Below are 21,989 nucleotides of genomic sequence, written 5' to 3'. Positions count from 1 at the left end.
AAAAGTGTGTTTCTTCATCCAGGGTAATAATCATATGTGCAATATAATGTTATCGGCCTCTCTTTCCTGCTTTGCTTCTACCACGAATCCAAGATGATTAAAGTGCTTGAAGCAGCCTCTGGTCTAGACTGAAAGGACTGAGTCGTTTTTGTGTATGTATTTCTGGAATGGACTGAGCTGGAAGACGATAGACACTGACCATCTCTTCTCCTCCCCTAGACCCCTCTGGAATTAGGCATCCCACACTGATTCATCCTCTGACGGGAAGGAGCCATCCGTATGACTCACACCACGGTGAACATTTTCAGTGCCTCTGGGGAAGAACAAGTAAGTCTTAATGGCAACTATTAAAGCAACAACAACAGCTGGCTTATAAGCAGACGACGGTAGGGAAATATATTTTTTATATACAGTCAGTGTGTCTGATTGAAAAATGAATATATATAAATGGAAGAATACCCATGTACAAACTCCAAAGGAATACGAAGCACATGTTTGTTTCTGATTAACTGACATTACTAAGTTAGTGGATACTGATTGGCTGTGTTTCCATACACAGTTGGGTTTATTCAATTTTCTCTTAAAGTGGAAAAAAAAGAAATCATATTTACTGAAACAATTTTATTGTTGCTATTGTACCATAATACCAAATAATTACTTTCCAGGTCTTTTCCTGCTTTTCATTTTCCTCTGATAGTTACATTACCAGAGACTTATATCCAGAAATAACAAAGTAATAAAAACTCAAACTTACTGATTCTGACCAATTATCAGATTTTGCAAACAAAGTGAACATGTTCATGACAGGTAAGAAGTGAATCAACCTGACAATCCTAAATGCAGGGAACTTTCAGAATACTCTTTCTTAATTTGGGAACTAAGTTTTCAAGTGTCATTACTCAAAGCTCTGTTTAAGACCCTGATTAGGTGTTTTTATGTATATTAGGGATGAATCAAAATGGGGCTCAAAACTCTTCCAACCAGTTTTCAGTCATTGTCTAATACGGTCCAGCCAGTTAATTGGCTGCCACAGGGAAGAACGGGTCGTAATGTTCTTCCAAAATTGGAAACTTCTATGATGAGCCGGACAAACTAAACACAGTGAGTTTATGGTGTGAAAACAATGGCCTTAAGGTGTGCTGGTTCTCGAAGCTTTTAACATATGACTAGATAAAACACTCTGAGAAACAAAATACAGACCCCCCCCCCCAAAGATTTTGTCCTGCCTAGCATCAACAGCTATCCTAAGTGCCGTTGTTTCTGATTTATTTAATTAAGGAAAATTCCTATTTAAGTATAAGGACCAATTTCTTCCATTGAAAATTATTAGATAAAATGGAAAGGATTGTGCATAGACCTGTGTATGAAAATTATTGTTTTCTTTTCCACTAACTGCGTGGAGCTGTTTCTGGACTAACTGGGAATGTCTCAGCTTTACCCATGTATCTGATTCACATTCAGTTTAATCCTACTGTTATGATTTACGATGCCCTCGGTTTCATATTTACTGCTAGCTCAAACTAATAAGCTCTCCCTGGACCGGTGCCATGACATAAGGTCAACGCCTAGTTAATCACGCCATTGTTTTTCCATACATGTTGCCCTCTGAATTATCTAAGTGATAATTGATTAAAAACACACTTGGATGATGTCATTTTTTAAAAAAGAACAAATTTAATTTTTCAAAGAAAGCTTGTTTTAGGTTTGTACAAGACACTCTGAACAACTTAAATCTTTTTATTAAATAGATTTTGCATTCATCAAAATGTATATATATTTAGAATTAGCGTTAATCACCTTAAAGTCTCTTTTGAGTCTCCACTGGTAAAGCCACAGTGCTCAGAGTTCCATATGTGAGCAAGAACTAGATCATACCATGCCATAAAGAGAAATGGAAGTACACTCATGATTTTATTTTGATGTATTATTTCATACTACACAAATCCATTGTTCTCTACATTTATTGTAGAGTAACAGTTTTTTTTTGTAAATCACATTAAAATGCTCAAGATAACAGTATTAAAACATAAGACATTATATACACTACTGATTTTGCAGTGCTAGGACTAATTTATATTAAGTCTTTCCATATGTAGCATGTAGAGAACACTTTATTTTACAGTTTTTTCTATCCACATAGGACCATATCCAGCAGACCTTAAAAGGAGAGAGTCAGTTTTGGACTCATCTTTTCCAAGTAATCTGGATAATACCAAATGTTGCAGATATTTTTTTTAAAGTTAAACATAATGCCAAAATATTAAACCAGGAAGCAAAGGAAGCAAAAGTTTTTATATCTATTTATGATTTTATGCATCCTGACCTTAAAAGAGTTGGTTTGCTATTCCCTCTTACGTTCTTTGGAGTAAATATAATCTCTGTGTACTGACAACCACAAATATGTTACATTATGAAGTTTTAGCCACTGGCTGCCAGAAACAATCAGATCCACGAATATTGTGTGGTTTGTTTACTAAATTTATATTGGTTACATGGCACATAATTAAAAGGGCAAAAAGAACACATCCGTATTCTCTTGGCTTAGGGGTCTTCAAGAGAGCCTTGAGCAAATAGTTTTTAAATCTAAGTAAAGAAATTCTTTTTGGAAAGGAAACCAAGCATGGGGAAGATGCGAGAGAAATTGAAAAGTACGAATACAGAAGCAGATCTATCAAGGCAGTTCTGGAAAATTCCATTAGTAATGCAATGGTAGCTTCAGTATTTGCCCTCATTCTTTACTTGTTCTGCATTTTGTCCATGTTCCTATCCCCCCTGCTTATCTTTGTAGAAGCAGTAGCTGAAGTAGTCACTATTAGCATTGGGCATGCACAATGTAATCATGGGTCAGTTTTAATTACTAGTATCAATGGCTGCTTTCTCCTATTTGATTTTGTAGTATCTGCATAAGAAAAGTTAAAATGACTATAAGGGGTTGATGACTAAAAACACTGTGTGAATGGCTCCATGTCCTATCCATTGCCATTTCCATAGCAAATCTGTTTCACATTATAAAACCATTTAATTGGAGTTTCATGATATATTACCACATATACCACCGTCTACTCTCCAGGCTTCTTCCACTTTCTGTTAAGTTCTTGGTTAGCTCCTCATCCTCACTGAGAAGGAGGCAAATACCTCTCCATTTGGTTCATCCAGTCAAGACCCTAGTTATGTCATCTCTGAGAAATATTATCTCGGGACTTAAGTTTTAGTAAGTCTGAGTTCTCAGATTGGCTTTTCTGCTAATTCTATTGATTACTTGCTATTTGGAGACTTCAGTTATGTCTTAATACAGAGAACAAGCTGGGTTAAATGGCTGCTAAAATCTAGTCAATTTAAAATTATTCTGGTAATCTTCCTTGCCAAAACTTTTCTTCCTCTCTGTCTGTTTTGGAGCATGGCCATACCACTCATATCCGTCCCCACCCATATTAACAATGTAGTGTCTTCCTTTCTCATTCTCTACAACCAGTCTATCACTGATTTGGTTGCATTTACTTCCAAATGTAGCTGGTACCTATGCCTAAAATAATTATGGTTGACTCTTTCACACTAGGATCAAATGAAGGGACAGAGCCCCATTTGATCTGAGGAATACACTAATACCTGTTGACCAACTGACCTACTCTCCACCAACAGCACCCTGCTCCCTGAGAGGGTCCAACTTTAAGAGTCAGAGGCATGCCAGCTTAACTTCTGAGTTTCAAGGTTGCCCCAGCATCTCACAACTAAATGTCATTACTCAGTCCAACTTCCAGAGGGCACCTGGAATAACTTTTTTCTCCTGAGCCTTGATGAATTATCAACAGTGAATATTCCAATTATCCCTTGGGTTTTGTTATAAAATTCAAGAAGTTTTTAGCAAACATGGCTCAAATATCACTCTCTTTATGAATCTTGTCCAACTCTAGGAATCTCTAAGCTTTATACTTAACTGGTCCTAGGCAAATCTTTTCAGCAGAACCTGCATGTTAATATAAACATGAATAATGTTTTTCTTCTTTAGTGAAGAATGAATTTAAATTCAAGTCATCAGTTCTTATACTTGCTCTAAAGCACTGGAGACCCCAGCACAGAATTGGACATAAGGATGGCTTAATCCACTGATAAGGCCTCAGGCCAGACTGCAGAATAAGTTAGTCAGCAGAACATCCCAGCCTCCAAGACTTTCTATTTTTTTTTTGCCGTTACAAATCTTGCTCAAACCAAATATTTTTCACCAGTCATTGGTGTGTTTCTTTCTGCCAGCTTCTCAAGTTTCTGTTAGCAATTAGCTTGTATCAGTGGTTCCAAAGCCTGTTTATTTGAAAATCCCACAGCAATTTCCAAGTCCCCAGGGATCCAGTTTCACTCATGGAACTAGAAGCTTTGAATTAATGCAAGCTTGGCTGCCATCAATCTTCACCACACTTCAAGAAGTGACTCTCACTCCCTAAGAGACAGGGCCTCCCTAGAGGTCGGGTTAAACACTCCCAGGCAGCAAATGCAAGAAGGAGGTTTTAAAATTTCTTTCCTCTGGTGAACACATATACAAATTTGTAAGATCTGTTCTCAGAAAAATACAGTCCCCAAAAGCACACCCTCACTTGTACAGCAATTTCGACCTCATTGTAAAGTCCATCGTGTGTTTTTTTCCCTCATCTGTGTGTTTCTGTTTTCATATGTGTGTCAAGAGGAGTCTGTGTGTATATGTATATATGTGTGTACATCCTTTCTTCTTATTTCTATTTTTTGAAGACTGCCATGGCTCAAGAAGTTGTCACCCCACTCACTCCTTTTTCTCTATGATATTTTCCCACTAATCTAAAAGTCTGATATCCTTTGCTGAAGTCTAATGTAATCATTTGAACTGGGGGTAAAATGAGAATTTAACCTCAAGTTTACTTTCCCAGAAGTTAGGCCTCATTATCTACCCAAATATAACTGAAGGGTCATGGTTATTTTTAAAGGAATACACTCTGGAAAACAAAAATTAAAACTAGGGAGGTGGGAATAGCTCAGTGGTAGAACACATGTTTAGCATGCACAAGGTCATGGCTTCAATCCCCTGTACCTCCATTAAAAAAAAAACAAAAAAAAAAAACCCAAAAAACTAAACACATCAAATCTTTACATAAATCTCAAGAAAATAATAAGGGATGAATGAAGTACATGTGTGTGCAACAATAACACACAGAATACCATCTCTCTCCATCACTGTGTGAAATTCATAATAAATCATTTATAGCACAAAATTTTATAAGTATACCAATGGTGTAGCATATACTTCACAAATATAAAATTAAGCCATATGTTCTATTTATTAATTTTTCTTGAATCACATTAATTTCTTGTGTCAATAGTAATATTGTCACTTCTGCTTTATTTAGGGGTGGTTATGACTGATACGTCTTTGCTAGTATTTTATTTTTATTATATTTTGTTATTTGAATTGATTGTTTAAAAACTTAATGGAGGGGTGTCTGATTTCCACAGTTACCACACTGTATTTTAATTAAAATGTCAAGATTCAACAAAAAATTATAAGATGACACAAAGAAATAGGAAAGTATAGAGCCTGCCTAGGAGAAGAAGCAGTTAGTAGCATCTGTTCTAAAGAAGCCCAGACATACCAGACAGAGACTTAAAATCAGATGTTGTAAGTTCAAAAAGCAAGACAACATTTCCAGAGATTTAAAGGAAGGCTTGAAAAATATTCTCACCAAAATAAAGAACACTGATAAAGGAAAATAAGTTATAAAAAATAACAAAATAGAAATTTTGAAAAGAATTTGCTGTAGGGGCCCAGCAGCATATTTGAACTGTTAGAGGAAATAATAAGTAGACTTGGGGATAGGTTAAGTGAGATTATGCACTCGGAGGAACAGAGAGAAAAAATAATGATGATAAAAAAATTAGTAGAACTTGAGAGACCGATGGAACACCAGTATGCTAACATACGTATAATGAGATTCTCAGGAGAGAAAGAGGCAGAAGACTGATGAGATAAAGATGAAAAGTTCCAAAATGATGAAAAGCATTATTCTGAACACTCAAGAAATTCAGTGAACTCCAGTCAGGATAAACTCAATGAGATCCATACCTACACTCATCAAAAAACTAAATCTTGGAAATCAGTGAAAAAAATGACTTATCACAAAGGATCCTTAGTAAGGTTAAGAGGTGACTTCTTATCAGGAACCATGAAGTCCAGAAGGCAATGGGATGACTATGCAAAGTGCTGAGAGAAAACACTGTAAAATTTTCCATGTTCCGTGAAAATACCATCACAAATAAAGGAGGAATTAAGACATTGCTAGATGAAAAACAAACAAACAAAAAAAGAGAGACTGTGTCACTATCAGACTGTTTTATAAGAAATACTAAACGGAGTACATCAGGCTCAAATGAAGGATATTATATAGTAACTTGAATCCACATAAAAAAATAAAGAGCACCGGTAAAGGTAACTGACTGTATAGGTAAATATAAGAGACAATATAAATGCATAAATAACTTTTATTCCCCTTTTTGATTTAAAACACAGTTGCATAAAGTGACAGTTATAAGGCTGTATTGACTTATAATGTATAAAGATTTAATTTGTGTGACAATAATAGTACAAAGGTACAGGAAGGGAGTGGTGTTGCACTGTTGCAAAGTTTTTGTATGTTATTGAAATTAAGTTTCTGTTATTCTGGACTAGATTATTTTAAATTATGATGTTAACTGTAATCCCCAGGGCAACCACTAGTAAATATAGTAAAAGAACCAGTAGGAGAATTAAAGTGATAAAATAAAATATATCTAGGAAAGAAGGCACAAAGGAAGGCAGTAATGGAGGAACAGAGGAACAAAAGACTAAGTTATATGGAAACCTAATGGGAAAATGGCAGCTATAAATCCTGCCTTATCAGTAATTACATTAAATGTAAATAGATCGGAACTAAAATGAAAAGTCATAGATAAGAAGGATGGATTTTTTAAAAAATGACCAAACTGTATGCTGTCTGTGAGACACAATTCAAATTCAAACACACAGTTAGGCTGACTGAAAGTAAAAGGAGAAAAAAAAAATATGCCACGCAAAAATGTACTCAGAAGAGAGTTGAAATGATTATGCTAATATCACAAAAACAGACCCTAAGACAAAAATTGTTACTATTGATAGAGTTTTCAAATGATAAAATGATGAATTAATAATTAAGATGTAACAGTTGTATACTTAACCTGTTCTGTCACAGAGCCCCAAAACACACAAAGCAAAAACTGAAGAACTGAAGTGAGACACACAATTTAATGACAGTAGTTGTAATATTTCAAAACTTTACCCCAAGTCAATAATGGATAGAATAATCAGGCAGATGCTGAACTAAGAAATAAAAAAGTATAAACCAACTAGACTTAACAGACTTCTTTAGAGTCCTCCACTCAGCAACACCACAATACACATTCTTCTCAAGTGCACATGGACCGTTTTCTAAGATACACCATATGTTAGGCCATAAAATAAAGCTTAATAAATTTTAAATGATTGAAATCGTATGAAGTATGTTCTCTGACCACAATAAAATTAAATTAGAAATCAATAATAGAAAGAAATTTGATAATATCACATGTGGAAATTAAAAAGCACTCCCCTAAATAACCAGTGGAACCAAGAAATAGTACATAAGGGAAATTAGAAAATATTTGAGATGAATGAAAATGAAAAAATATACCAAAATGTGGAATACAGCTGTATTAGTTTCCTTTTGCTGCTGTAACAAATTAGGATAAACTTAGTGGCTTGAAATAATATAGATCCATTATCTTAGAGTTCTGGAGGTCTTAAGTCCGAAATGGGTCTCACTGGGCAAAAGTCAAGGTATCAGCAGTGCTGTAATCCTTTTGGAGCTTCTATGGGACCATGGGTTTCTTTGCATTTTTCAGTTTCTAGAGTCTGCCTGCATTTCTTTTTTACCCTTTTTTTTTTTTAATTTCTTTTACTCTTCTTTACTTCTTTACTCATGACCATTTCTTCAAACTAGCCGTGTAGTGTCTTCAAATCTCCCTATAACTCTGACTTTTCTTTCTCCCATCTTCCACTTTTAAAGATCCTTGTGATTACAACTGAGCTCACCCAAATAGTCCAAAATGTCTCCCCTTCTTAAAATCAACAGATGAGCAACCTCATTTCCATCCGCAACCTTAATTGCCATGCGTCGTAACTTCTTTGCAGGTTCCAGGGATTAGGATGTGAACATCATTTGGGAAGGGGTAGGCATTATTCTTTTTGTTTAAGTTGAGGTAAAATTTATGTACAGTGTTATGTTAGTTTCAGGTGTACAACATGATGATTCAGTATTTGTATACACCTGACCCTTAACTGCACTGGTCCACCTATATACTATCTTTTTTCAACAAATAGGCACCATAGTACTGCAGAGTCCATGGTTGGTTGAACCTAAGGATGCAGAACCATGGATTTGTAGGACCGACTATAAAGTTATACGTGAATTTTCAACTGCATGGGGTGAAGGTCAATGCTCCAACCCCTTATTATTGCTAAGATGACAATTCTCCCCAAATTGATACATGGGTTAAGTATAATCCCTACTAAAATCCCAGCTGTTTTTTTTTTTAAGCAGTTGACAAACATCCTAAAATTCATACTTGCAGCCTGGAACTCCAGAATAGCCAAACTATCTTGAAAAAAAATTTGGAGGATTCATATTTCTTGATTTCAGAACTTTCTAGCTATAGGGATCAAGACAGTGTAGTACAGATAAAATGATAGCTGGTAGGTAGGTAGGTAGGTAGATAGGTAGATAGACAGGTAGGTAGGTAGATCGATTGTTCGATCCATCAGTGGAATAGAACTGAAAGTCTAGAAATAAAGTTATACACTAATTATTAATTCATTTTTACAAAAGCCCCAGAACAATTTAAGGGAGAAGTCTTCTCAACAAATGGTGCTGGGACAGCTGGATATCCATATGCAAAAGAATGAAGTTGAGACTTTTATTTTAGACTATATGCATAAATTAACTCAAATTGGACCATAGACTGAAATTAAAGAGGTAAAACTGTATAATTCTTAGAAGAAAATACAGGAATAAATCTTCATGACTTTGGATTAGACATCATTAGACATAGATAGGGCAATCTAAAGCACATAATATGAAAGAAAAATTTAGGAAAATTAGACTTTATCTAAATTAAAAATTTTGCTTTAGAGGACACCATCCAAGAGTGAAAAAAAAAAACCCAATAGAATGGGAGAAAATATTTTCAAATCACATATCTTATCAGGGACTTGTAACCACAATATATGAAGAACTTTTAAAGCACAAAAATGAAAGATTAACCCAGTTTTTAAAAGGACAAAAGACTTGAACAGAGATGTTTCCCAAAAACAAATGGTCAAGACACACATGAAAAGATACACAATTTTAGTCATAAATGAAAGTCAAAACCACATGAGGTACATCTTCACGCTCACTAAGATGGCAAAAGTTTAAAAAAGACAAATAATAACAAGCATTGGCAAGGATGTGGAGAAATTGGAAACCTTGTGCATTGCTAGAAGAATGTAAATGGTATAGCTCTTTGGAAACTTTTTGTTGGCTCCTCAAAATGTTAAACATAGAGATACCATACGACCCAGTAATGCCACTCTAGATATTTACACAAGAGAACTGGAAACATACTTCCACACAAAAACTTGCACATGTAAATCCATTGCAGCATTATGCATAATAGTCAAAAGGGGAAACAGTGAAATGTTCATCAACTGAAGAAGGGAAAAACAAAATGTGATATATTTATACAATGGAATGTTATTCAGCCATAAAAAGGAATGAGGTAGTGGACACACCTTGTAAACTTTATGCTAAGTTATAAAGTCAGACAAAAAAAAAAAGAGAAAACCACGCATTATATGATTTCATGTGTAGCACATGTCCAGAACAGGCAAATCCCTAGAGAAAGAAAGTAGGTTAGTGTTTGCCAGGGATTGGGTGAAGGGGCAAACAGGAGAGTAACTGCTAGTAGGCACGGGGTTTCATTTGCGGGTGATGAAAATGTTAAAAAATTATACATATACTGATGTTGTATAACTCTGAATGTACTAATAATAAGTGCAGAATTGTATAGGTTAAAAGTGAATTCTATGGCATGTGAGTTTCTCTCAGTGAAGCAATTTTTGAAACACGCAATTGTAGATCACTGCTCTTTCTAAAAACCATTATGCCAAGTTACGATTATTTCTGTAACTGTTGTAGGCATCTGGGTGTCTTCTTTTTGCTCCTCTAGATCAACTCCACCACTTCTACTGCTCTGTGCTATAGGAGGCTGAACTGCATGGATCACATCAAAGATGTCCTTGTCCTCAGGCTTTCTGTCGAGTTCATCAGTGGAAGGCTCGGACGGGGTGATGGCAGAAAAGGAAGAGAGGGAGGTAAGGAGCGATGATCCTTGTTCATCCCAGCTGGGCCGCAGGGATTGCTCTGTCTTTGCCCCAAATGCCACCACCTACCTGCCAAAGGCGTTCTTTCCAGACCCACTGTCTGGGTTCTGCTAACCGTTTCCTGCTGTTGCCCTTTAGGCTTATGAGTGGAAAAGGTCCCTGATGTTGCTGGCTCCACAGTACTGACTTAACTTACTGATGTCCATAAACTTGCCCATACATTTTAAACAGCACTGTTTACTAAATTACCCACTTCCATCTCTCTGCTGCCAATCCCTTATTGATGTACTGTGTTTGGTTTAAATTTTTTTCATCCTGATATGTTTTAATTCTGACTCTTTGTTCTTTTTCTTCTATTTTGCTGTAGGATCTCTATCAGTTTTGTTTTCAGAAGAGACCTTCAAGGTAAGCAGTCTATTTTTAGTTCTACTTGAGATTAGCTTAGTGTCTTAATACCATTCTTAGAACCATGTTAAACTACTAAAATCTATTAAAAAATAATTTTTGATCCCTCTTTCTTCAAGATAAGGGATTTGGCCCTTTTCTCACCTCTTCTACTCTCTCTGTGTTAGTTAATTTACTCCGGGGTTGTAAAGTCTTTCTTCATTTAAAAATATTTCATTTGTTTATTTACTTTATACTGGGTTTCATGGCTATTTATTTTTCTTTCTTTAAAGTCTTTGTTGTACATCCTAATGATGTAATAACAACAACTGAATATCAAGAGAAGCTAGTTCATGGACATCAGAGGTAGTCTTGGTGACTTCAGGTCAAAGAGAATGGGGACATGCTTAACTGACCTTAGTTTAAATAATTTCTGATTTTCTTAATAAGCATAATTAGCAAAAGTAAGAAAGAAGCAAGGAGTGGAAACTGCTACAAAGCTTGGCCTTTCAGTGATTTTTGAAGGAGGGGAAGATCTGGTAGATAATTCAGGGAAGTCTTGCAAGTTAAATAGAAACTTTAGTTTTTGTGTCATGTGTTGGTATTTTCAAGAGTCTGGGCCCATTTTTTTTTTCCTACCCTGCAATTCCATGACTTGACCATAGTGTTTTTGTTTTGTTTTGTTTTGTTTTCTCTTTTTAATGATGTAGTTTTAACTTCATTCCATGAGCGCCATTGGCTGTAGCCATTTTGGCCATCCGCCCCCATTGCAAACACATCAAACAGGGAAGTGCAGGATTCAGCCAAAGCATGGCATGTCTGAAGAAGTATAAATATCTGTGTCTTGAAACCCAACAGTATTTCCCACAGCAACATTTTCATGAAGTTGACTGTTTAGCCTAAAACTTTAAGTAAGAAGTGTTTTTTTAATGTCTTTGGTTTGATTAGTTTTCATTATTTATGACATTTCTTGAGTCATTTATTTGAATTGCTCTTCAAATTCTGCATTATTATTTATTTTCTGTGCAATTATCTTATCGCTCCAAATTCATTTAAGCTTTTTGAGACCACAGACCTTTTCATTTATATTTTATATTTATCACACACCTAACATCTCAATGCTGGAGATGCAGAGATGTTCAATAAATATTTCTTAACTTGATTTATTACTGCTCTTATTAGTTCTGTCTGCTTAGTCTGGTAGTACATTCCCTTCTGCTTGGTATAAGGCAGACAGCCCTTGATACACTTTGAAATGCAGTCCAGAGTTAATAATCTCTGGGAAACCTGATATGCTTTTAAACTTCCCAGATCTCTTGTTAGGAAACTCAAGAGACTTTCACCATCGACTTTTCATAATCTGTTGGCTCGTTTGGTGTACATTCATATCTACAGCAACATCACGAAGTGAACAAGGGCTCCGCAAATCTTTGCATTTGTTTAAAATTGGCGTTTAATATATATATATTTTTTTCTTCTTTCTTTTTAAAAGCTTTTGGGGAGAGTTCAGCTGCCAGGTCCCTTGAGCAAAATGGTTTTCTTGACACTGCTTCTGTGTTGCCTCACAGCCATATATCTGGCCCTGGAACTTGAAAACAGGAAAAGGAGGGGGGAGGGAGAGCAAGCTTCTGTTTACTCCCAGTGGCAATCCGTTGGGATTCTAAGTACTTGAATATTTCCAATTCACTAGGAGGCTTGAAGCCATAATGGAAGAAAACAATATATAGAAACTCTAAAACAGTAAACCAATTTCATATAAATCATAATGTGTTCCAAATGACAGAGGTTTAAATCAGTCTCTCTTGATAGAGGCTTAATTGTATAAATAGCTCTTTGGAATCCTGTCAAGCCGTCTTGCCCACAATCTGAGGCTGCATCTACACAATTCATATAAAATCACTGAAACTTATTTTATCTGGGTATGTTTAAATATCCAGATGTTTTGCAGTGAGTGAAACAAACATCCAGGTGACCGACAGGATTTTTAAATATTTCTCATAAGTCCTGATAAGGACAGTAAGGATGATTCCATGTCTGATCAGCTTGATTAAAGAACCATATTCATGAAGGAAAAGACCTTACGATTTTGCCTCCCATATTATTTCTAAATATACTAAAATTGTAGAGATGCTGTTCTGCTCTCCTCTTTCTGCCCCAGCATGGAGGATGCGCTAGAAAGCCAGTCTGATATATAGACGGGTAAAGAGGTGTTTCTTCTATAATTGCTGCGGGTGTACTTGTGCTAGAGTGACATCCTATAGATGCCGTGCTGATACGTGCTGTGGGATTGCACCTGGACACCCAGAGATAAGACGACTGAAAGGATATGAATTCCAAGTGGTAGCAACTCTAAGGTCATTTTGCTAGACGTCCTTTTAAATGATTGGATGATTAATAGATATAGCAATCCTAGGAACCACAGAAAGTCCATTTAGAAGCCATTTTTGTTTGGAAGGAATTCTTTCCTTTTATGAGCATTACATTTTCTATTGCTTTTTATGTATGGTGTAGCCCACTGACTTATACGATAATTGAAAGTATTAATTGATGGCATTGATAGGACTGTCGTAAAGTCTAATGGCGACAGGCAGTCAAGACTGAATGTTATTCCTATCATGAACTTTCTCTGGTTTGTCACCATTCTTTCTCCACTTCAAACTGTAATTTTCCAGTGACCTTTACACAGACTAGCCCATTGTTTCATAGCTGTCACTAAAAAGGCCCTCGTTTAGTTTGATTATTTAGGGAATTAAGGCAGGTAACTGTGAAATAACAAAAGAATGGATACCATTGATCACAGTAAATTTTTTTCCACTGTTTTTCGGCCACATGATAAAAACAGGATGCTTCACTCTCAGGGCCCAGTGGCCGGCATAACTTATCAAAGCTGCTTTTTCCCTTTCCTCTGACTTTCCCCTTTGTTTCCTTGAGGGATGTAGAAATGACATCAAACTGTTCAAAATAGCTCTGCCCTATTATAGATGACCAAAGACTTATTTGCTTTATTTTGAAAAAAAAAATAGCCCTAACCTTTTGTTTTGCACAGAAAACAAACAGGACATATTTTTTTCATTGTCTCCAGGTTTTATCTCATTCTTTCCTGTTCTTTTGAAAAAGAAAATCATTTTTTAAAAGCGAAAAAGAATAATAAATAAATTTTAAAAAGAGAAAATGCATTACAGATTTCCCAGTAAGGTTCCAGTGACATCTTACACACGGTGACTGCTGATCTCATTATCCCAATAAAAACTGGATCTAAATCAGAACTATTTTGAAGACATAGGAAGAGAAAATGGAAATACCTCACACTTGTAAGTCAGGTGGGTTTCTCCCCCCACCCCCAAATGTTAACATTTAGCAGTGAGTTCAGTTTGCACCACGTCAAGTCCTTACTTGGCCTCTTTCAAGATTCTCTTTCAGCTTTTCTGAGGCAGTCAGGTCTAGGTGGAGTGATACTAAGATAATTTCCCACCAGCGATAAGCCTGTAACTGAGCAGAGCCAGTGCTGTAATACACTGCCCAACTTGACATCTTCCCAAATCATATCATCAAGACAAGCTGCCCCCAAAAAGGCATCTAATCATTTGTGTGGGGAAAACCCTCAACCCTGCCTTGGCCCATCCTGAACAATTCTAGAACATTCCTCTGCTTCTCTGACAGGAAGAGTGTGATTCCACGTGTCTGGGTTTCATTGTGGCATCTGTCTTTAGAGCTGTGCTATTCAATTGAAATGTCTACAATGGTGCAATTTTTTAAAAAAAATTTGATGGTCTAATATGCTAGTCTCTAGCCAGTTATGACTCCTGGGTACTTGAAATGAGGCTAGTGCACCTAAGAATTAGAAGCTTTAATTTTATATAAGCTAATTAATTTAAATTTAAATTTATATAGCTACATGTGTCTAGTGACTACCAGACTAAATAATGCAGCTTCAGAATTCCCCCAAATGTACTTCCTAGTTGTGAATCCCTTAATGTATATTTAAAGAACCAACAGCATTTCTCATCTTTATTTTGTTAAATGTGAAAAATACTAAGCCCCCCCACCCCCAGGCTGGGGTGATGAGCTCGCTACTAGTTTCTGAGCACAGTACGTGAGAAGTCTAATGCAGGGCGTTTCAATCTGGAATTCTAAGTTCCACCTGTGGATAATCATGCTACATTCCAATTATTTTCATTTTGCATCATTATAAACCATATACAATGTTATAATAGGATATTGGTAGACATATAATGTTTCAAAGGGTTATTTTTATAAATTCTCGGAAACAAACCACCAAACACATTTATCTGTATGTAAATAAGGGTGGGTACAGAGGAACATTTCACAGTGTTATTTACGTAAGAGGATGCTTAAGTGAAAGTCTCAGGTGGAGCACATTTTAAAGACAGTGCTAGTGCAGGATTGGGAAAAAAATTTTTTGATAGCAGTAAGAATAAATTAGACAATCTGAAACTTCTCATGTATGGAGAGTAGAAAAGGACTTGGATCTGGGGAATTGGGAGTACTTTTGAGGACATTTTCTTAGGACAGAGTGGTGCTTCAAATCGCTCCCAAAGGGAAGGGAAGAAATGAGAGTATATTCTCCTTATCTCGTGTCGAGGAGATCAAGGCTTTAAAGAAATCACCAAAATGGCCCCTGCATCCTCTGTAGTTCCCTGCCAGCCAAAGGAAGTTACAGAAGAGTGAAGACTGCGTCATCCTAAAGACACATAAAGGACTGGCAGAGAGAGGGCAGAGGTCGGTGAGCTGACTGTACCCCCAGCGACTGGCACAGTGAAGGATGTATAAAAGCTTCCCCCAGATAAACTCATGACCCCAAAAAGGCCGCCTGGCACAGGGACACTGGGACTGTCGCTGGATTTCTAGGACATTTACCATACCCAAGGGAACTAGATTTGAAACTTCTTAGATGAGTAGAAGCGAGGTGTGGAGGGGACACACAGAGGTCTCCAAAGATTTCACAAATCTCAGGGCAAAATAAGTTTTAAACTCCTGCCATGATCCTAGAGTGCTGACATTAGCTCAGGAGAGTTTTTGTTCAATTAAAGGCTTCCTGCCCTTCCTTCGCAGCTTCCCCTGCGCCCTAACCCCAAGGGTCAGACACTGCAGAACCATCGAAGGCGGGAACGCTCAGGGGATGGTGGAAAGAAGGAAGGTCTTGCCCACCCCTTCTTTCCTTCATGGCAGTCTTCCCCATCTGTGGGGTCTGAGCTGAGGGCAGGGCAGACACCTTCATACCAAGTCAAGTTTGCAGTTTTGATTCTCATAGTGGGCAGGATATTTTATTCCAGAAGTGAAGTTTTATTTTGCAACTGAAAGCAACCAGTAAGGTTCTAGAACTTCTGCCAGTTTCCATGCAGGGACAAGAGAAGAACTAGAATCTTGAATAAAATTAAAAGGATGGTAAGAAACAAAAACAAAAGAGCTTTAAGATTTTGCTCCAAGTATTGTGTCAGTTCAGCATAATAATGGCTACACATTATTGTGGCATAGAAACTGAAAGAAAAAAGACAATCGAGACTATATAAACAGCACTGTCTTCTACTTCTGTGAATAATACAAAGATTGTTAGGTTTATTAGCCTAGCGCATATTTATCATCCTGTTCAAAACTGACATCCTAAAAGTCACAGCAAGCCTGAGGTGAAGGTTTTACTATGACAGAGTTTTAGTGGATGGACATTTCAGTTTTCTGACTCAGTGCTTTTTGAGGGGAATTATAGAAGTAAAAAGTATCTTTCTTCTCATCCACATGAATAAAGACAGTTTAAAGTTAAATAGAGTTAAAACTTTAGACAAGGGGACTGGTTTTGCTAACCAACACAGTACAGTTTAAGAATGCCTTAAATAATAAGTATTAGAGGATTAAAGTAATAATGTTCAAGATTCAGATGAGTTATTACTGCATGTATTTTCCTTATTCTTAGTCATTAATTCAATGGCTTTAGTTAATGAATATTAATGCCTATAGTATTCTATGTGGAAAATGTTGTTCTAGAGCTATGTGATGCTAGGCTAAACATATCCTATAGTATGTTCCTGATGGAAAACCAGAAAACTACTCATACATATTAAATGATCTGCCTCAGACAGAAGTCTGACAAATGCATATTGCATCCTGAACCTTAGATAAAGGATGCAGATTTCTTTATTTTTAATTTTATTTATTTATTTTTACTATATGTTTTTTCTTGAAGTACAGCCAGTTTCTGGTGTACAGCACAATAGTTCAGTCATACATGAACATACGTATATTTGTTTTCATATTCTCTTTCACCATAAGTTATTATGAGATATTGAATATGGCTCTCTGTGCTATACCATATAAACTTGTTTACCTATTTTTTATGTATTAGTCAGTATCTGCAAACCTCGAACTTCCAGTTTATCCCTTCCTACCCTCTTCTCCCTCTGGTAACCATAAGTTTGTTTTCTATGTCTGTGAGCCTGTTTCTGTTTTGTAAATAAGTTCATTTGTCTTTTTTTTTTTTTTTTTTAGATTCCACATATAAGTGCTATCATATGGTATTTTTCTTTCTCTTTCTGGCTTACTTCACTTCGAATGATGATCTCTAGGTCCATCCTTATTGCTGCAAGTGGCATTATTTTATTTTTATGGCTGAGTAGTATTCCATTGTATAAATATACCACAACTTCTTCTTTATCTAGTCATCTGTTGGTGGACATTTATGTTGTTTCCATGTCTTGGCTATTGAAAATAATGCTGCTATGAATACTGGGGTGCATATGTCTTTTTGAATTAAGATTCCCTCTGGATATATGCCCAGGAGTGGGATTGCTGGATCATATGGTAAATCTAGTTTTAGTTTTTTGAGGGATTTCCATACTGTTTTCCATAATGGCTACACCAAACTACATTCCCACCAATGGTGTAGGAGGGTTCCCTTTTCTCCACACCCTCTCCGGCATTTATTGTTCATGAACTTTTGAATGATGGCCATTCTGAATAGTGTGAGGTGATAACCTCATTGTAGTTTTGATTTGCACTTCTCTGGTAATTAGTGATATTGAGGATTTTTTCATGTGTCTGTTGGCCATTTGTATGCCTTCATTGGAGAATTGCTTGTTTAGGTCTTCTGCCCATTTTTGGATTGGGTTGTTTGGTTTTTTTTCCTTATTAAGTTGTATGAGCTGTTTATATATTTTGGAGATTAAGCCTTTGTCAGTCTCATCCTTTGCAAATGTTTTCTCACATTCTGTAGGTTGTCTTTTTGTTTTGCTTATGGTTTCTTTTGCTGTGAAAAGCTTATAGGTTTAATTAGGTCTCATTTGTTTAGGTTTCTTTAAATGTAAATCATTTGTACAGACTTAATTAGGCTTTAGTTAACAGCTGATTGAAGAATCACCAAGCTTGAATGAACCTTAAAACTTATTTCATCCAACTTATACATTGTAAGGATTACTGGACTTGTTAAATTTAGTTCAATGCAATAAAAATATATTAAAGAAACAGAGTTTAAATGACTTAACTAAGTTCACAGTACTGAGAAACTGAGTAAGGAACTAAACTCAGGGCTTTGTAACTTCCTGTCCTGGATGTGTCTGTCTATTAGAAAATGGTCTTTGTCATCTAATTTTACCCAATGGTTTCTTTAACTGTAATTTTTTCAGACTTGACTTTGGTTCTAATGAATATGTGTGTCAACTTTTGTGTCCATTTTAAATACATATTCAGATTTCTTTCCACTAGAATTACTCTACAGAAATAATTCATTAAAATTACTGAAAATGTTGAACTGAAAAACTATACAGTTGAACATTCCCTTCCAATTTCTTGAAAAGCCAGTATTTAAAATACCCGAGAAAACAAACTGGTATAATACTGTGAGTGAGTTTTGAATCTTTGGTTTCTTATTATTGGTCTTAGCCCACAAGCTAGGTCAAAGTTGACAGCTGTCAGTCATATAAGATTAGTATGAATTACTCCAGGTCACAAAGTACATATATACATAGACCATTAGCTATCTTGATTAGCTGCTGGTGAAATGTTTTGACTAGTAACTTCTTTCAGAGGGGCCAGACTGGTTGGGAACTAATGTGTTGTTGAAATGGTTTCTTAAACAGCTCTACTTAGCCTTAAAGAAGACCAGAATGTGTCTGTTTTTTCCTTCTGAAAACATTTACCTTATCTCACCTACATATAGAGCAAAACATTCGGAATGTTGAATTTCTAAAAATATTAGTATCCCTCTAATTTCTTTTCTTCCAGCTACATCCTTTCTTATTTCATATTATTAAGCTTTTTCCCCCTACATTTATTTTGGTAAATTTCAGTTTTTAAGGGAAATAACTGAAAGTCTGTTTTTCTTAATTCTAAATTTTGCTGAATCTGGTTATTTCCTATTGTCACATTCCTTGACTAAATCACTAGGGGTAGTTCTAGAGGAGGAAAATACTTCACTTCAAAATTATTTCAATAGTGAGGATAGAATCTTTTTTTTTTTTTTTTTTTGCTTTCATAAATGCTATAGTTGCTGATAAACTTTCTCAGAAAAATCCATAAACTATCTAGACTTTCTCTGCAGTGGGCAGAAATTTTCTGTCTTCTTAACATTTGATTAAACATATTTTTGGCTCATAGACTATAGAAAAGAATGATAAAAGTTACTTTATATGAAGGGCTGTCTTGAAGCCCTTCATTGTTTATCATCTTTCTGATTATAAATTCATTTGTGCCCAAGAACTAAAAATCATTGGGACATAATGTCATGACATGTTCTTACTTCATCACTGACACAGGTTTCTAAACTTCATAATACAAATCCACTACCTTCTGGTTTAAGAAACTGTTTTATTCTGTAAAGATGTACTACTGCATTTTATTAAAAGGACCACTAAAATACAAAACATTTTCAGTAGATAGACCAAGGGAATTCTGCATAAAAACACAGGCAACAGTATATTCCGGGTTTTCTAAGATGAGTCTACTCTTAACTATGTGGTTCTTTTTCTATGCTTATAACTAATTTCACCACCTGGAAAAATAAGATAGCTTGTCATATCTAGTGTGTGTTTATTTTATTTTATTTTATTTTTATTGGAGAAGTTTAATATAATGGTCAGGATATACTCTGAAATACAGGTTCATTCTCTTCGTAAGACCCAGTGTCCTCAGTAAATGTGCAGCAAAATTTGCTCCATCTTACATGATAGCAGTGCAAGATCTCTCAGGATGGAGAAACCTCGATTCTTGGTTGTTTCCATCTGCCAAAGGGAAAAAAAAAATGCTTATATGTCCAATGTTCATTCAGTAGAGATTTTCTGATAGCTTATTTTTTGATAGTGCTTGTGCAGACACAGTGAATTTAAGAAATTTTGTTACTTTAACAATTGACTTTGCTATTATATGTCTTATACCTTGGTCTGCTAGAAAGCAGCATGCTGGCACCAAGGTAGCTTTGAGTACAAGATCTGGATTTTTGTGTCCATCCATTCTGATTTTGCATTGCTTTAATAATTTGTACATTTCCCCCGTCAAGCGCAGCCAGAACCACTGACAGCAACACAAGGGGCTCAATCTGCATAGACTGTATGTAAACAATGCCCACTGGAGTGGTAGCCTGTACAACCATTGCAACAACACTGCAGGGAGAACACCCATCTGCCACTAGACTACTCAGATATGGCCCAGTTCTGTCACTTCACTCAGATCTGTCCCTTTTCTCCATCCCCCAACATTTGAAAAAAATTTTCACCCTCATTTTCTTCATTACCTACATTCAGAATTATCCCCTTTACCAATATTATCTCAAGTCTTTAATATGAGGAAACTATTCTGGTTTTCAGTAGACACAAATGAATTAATGACTGATGTAAGCTAAAAGTGATCGTTAATTGGTGGAACTTCCAAAGCACAGTAAGTAATTGATTTCAGGATATGTGGGGAAATATTTGGGGACCAGAAGGTCCTTGGACTCTACCTCCTGCCATTCTTTTTACTCTGGCTTCAGCCTTCTTGTTGATTAAGAATAAAATCATTTCAGGGGAGATCACTGACTTTACAAAAACTCACTGAATACTGCTCATGACAGTAAATGTTAGATTTAGAAAATTCTTATGACTTCATATTTTCCTAAAGTTTTGACCTATTCATTTTTTAAAAATATTCTGTGATTACAGAGACCATGCTTAATTTTTTTTTTTTTTAAACAACAGACACTTGCTAGGAACTTCACATGATACATCCTAGGAATTCAGGATGTATTCTGAATAATAGGAGAATCTTGCTTTTGAGGAGCTTATGTCTAACTGGAGAGGCAGAAATAATTCAAGAGTTATAACAGAGCTTTGCAGTGCAATGAAGTACAGAGTTATGCAACTGTCCCAGCCAATGAAAGAGTTACGGAAGCAAAGAAAATCTCACAGAATGAGGGTGAGTCGTGACATGAGAAAAACAAGTGGAAAGGAAGATTCCACACACTCAGGATATTAAGATCAAAGGCAAGGAGATACAAAAATCTCTCTGAGTTTTGCCCAAATGTAAAATACAAGTCAGGGAGGAGTGGGAGATGGAGGCCAGTCTGACTGTAGTGGCCATTTATGCCTAGCTGACTTTTAAGCAGGGACGTGCAAAACCAGCTTCCCCTTTCAGATAAGCCATGTGTTGAGAGATGTTGGCACTGGACAAGGAGAAAACAAGAGAGTTTGGGAAACTAGCCAGCAGGTTGTTTTAGATATCTAGGGGAGAGACAATGACATTCTGAGCTGAGGAAGTAGCAACAGGGGAGCAGATGAGGGGAGAAAGTACAAAAAAAACTAAGAAGAAGACTCAGCAAGAGTTGCTTGAATCTGGATGGTAAGGGAGGGAGGATTTACAGGATCTCACAAGTTGGCTAGAGATAACCTTACCTGAGATGGAAAGTCCAAGAATGACAATAGTTTTAGGGATGGGAGTAGATAGAGACTAGAAGCTCAGGTCTGGAAATGCTGATTTCCTATCATTTGCATTTCCAAGTCTGAAGCTCATGAGATAATAAAGGATTGAAGATTTTTTTTCTTTCAGTAGAGAATTTTCAGTGTATAGATAGTAATTAAAATTGTAAGATTGCATGGGATTGTGAGGGTTCATTTATAGAGTAAGATGGTTGGAAGGACCTGAAGGATAATCAGGGTCTATGTTTAGAAAGGTGAAAAAGCAGGCAGTACAATAAGGA

At 36.1% G+C, this 21,989-nt stretch overlaps 1 protein-coding gene across 5 annotated transcripts in view; it reads right to left on the bottom strand.

The window, feature by feature from the left end:
* Positions 1-21,989, bottom strand: part of LOC105084198 (uncharacterized) — a 987,172-nt gene that overhangs the window by 16,334 nt on the left and 948,849 nt on the right. For 4 of the 5 annotated variants that reach the window (XR_012500990.1, XM_074348172.1, XM_074348173.1 and 1 more), the window contains one exon: positions 19,983-20,040. Coding sequence is in view for 3 of the 5 variants with exons in the window: in XM_074348172.1 (XP_074204273.1) it covers positions 19,983-20,040 (58 nt within the window). In the remaining 2 variants the exon portion in view is untranslated. Of the gene's footprint in view, positions 1-19,844; positions 20,041-21,989 lie in introns of those variants that run through there. The other variant, XR_012500989.1, reaches the window with a different exon arrangement.

The sequence above is a fragment of the Camelus bactrianus genome, chromosome 20, assembly GCF_048773025.1.
Source record: "Camelus bactrianus isolate YW-2024 breed Bactrian camel chromosome 20, ASM4877302v1, whole genome shotgun sequence".
Classification (NCBI taxonomy): domain Eukaryota; kingdom Metazoa; phylum Chordata; class Mammalia; order Artiodactyla; family Camelidae; genus Camelus; species Camelus bactrianus.
Note: the sequence above shows the minus strand (reverse complement) of the source record. Positions and strands in the feature narration are given on the sequence as shown.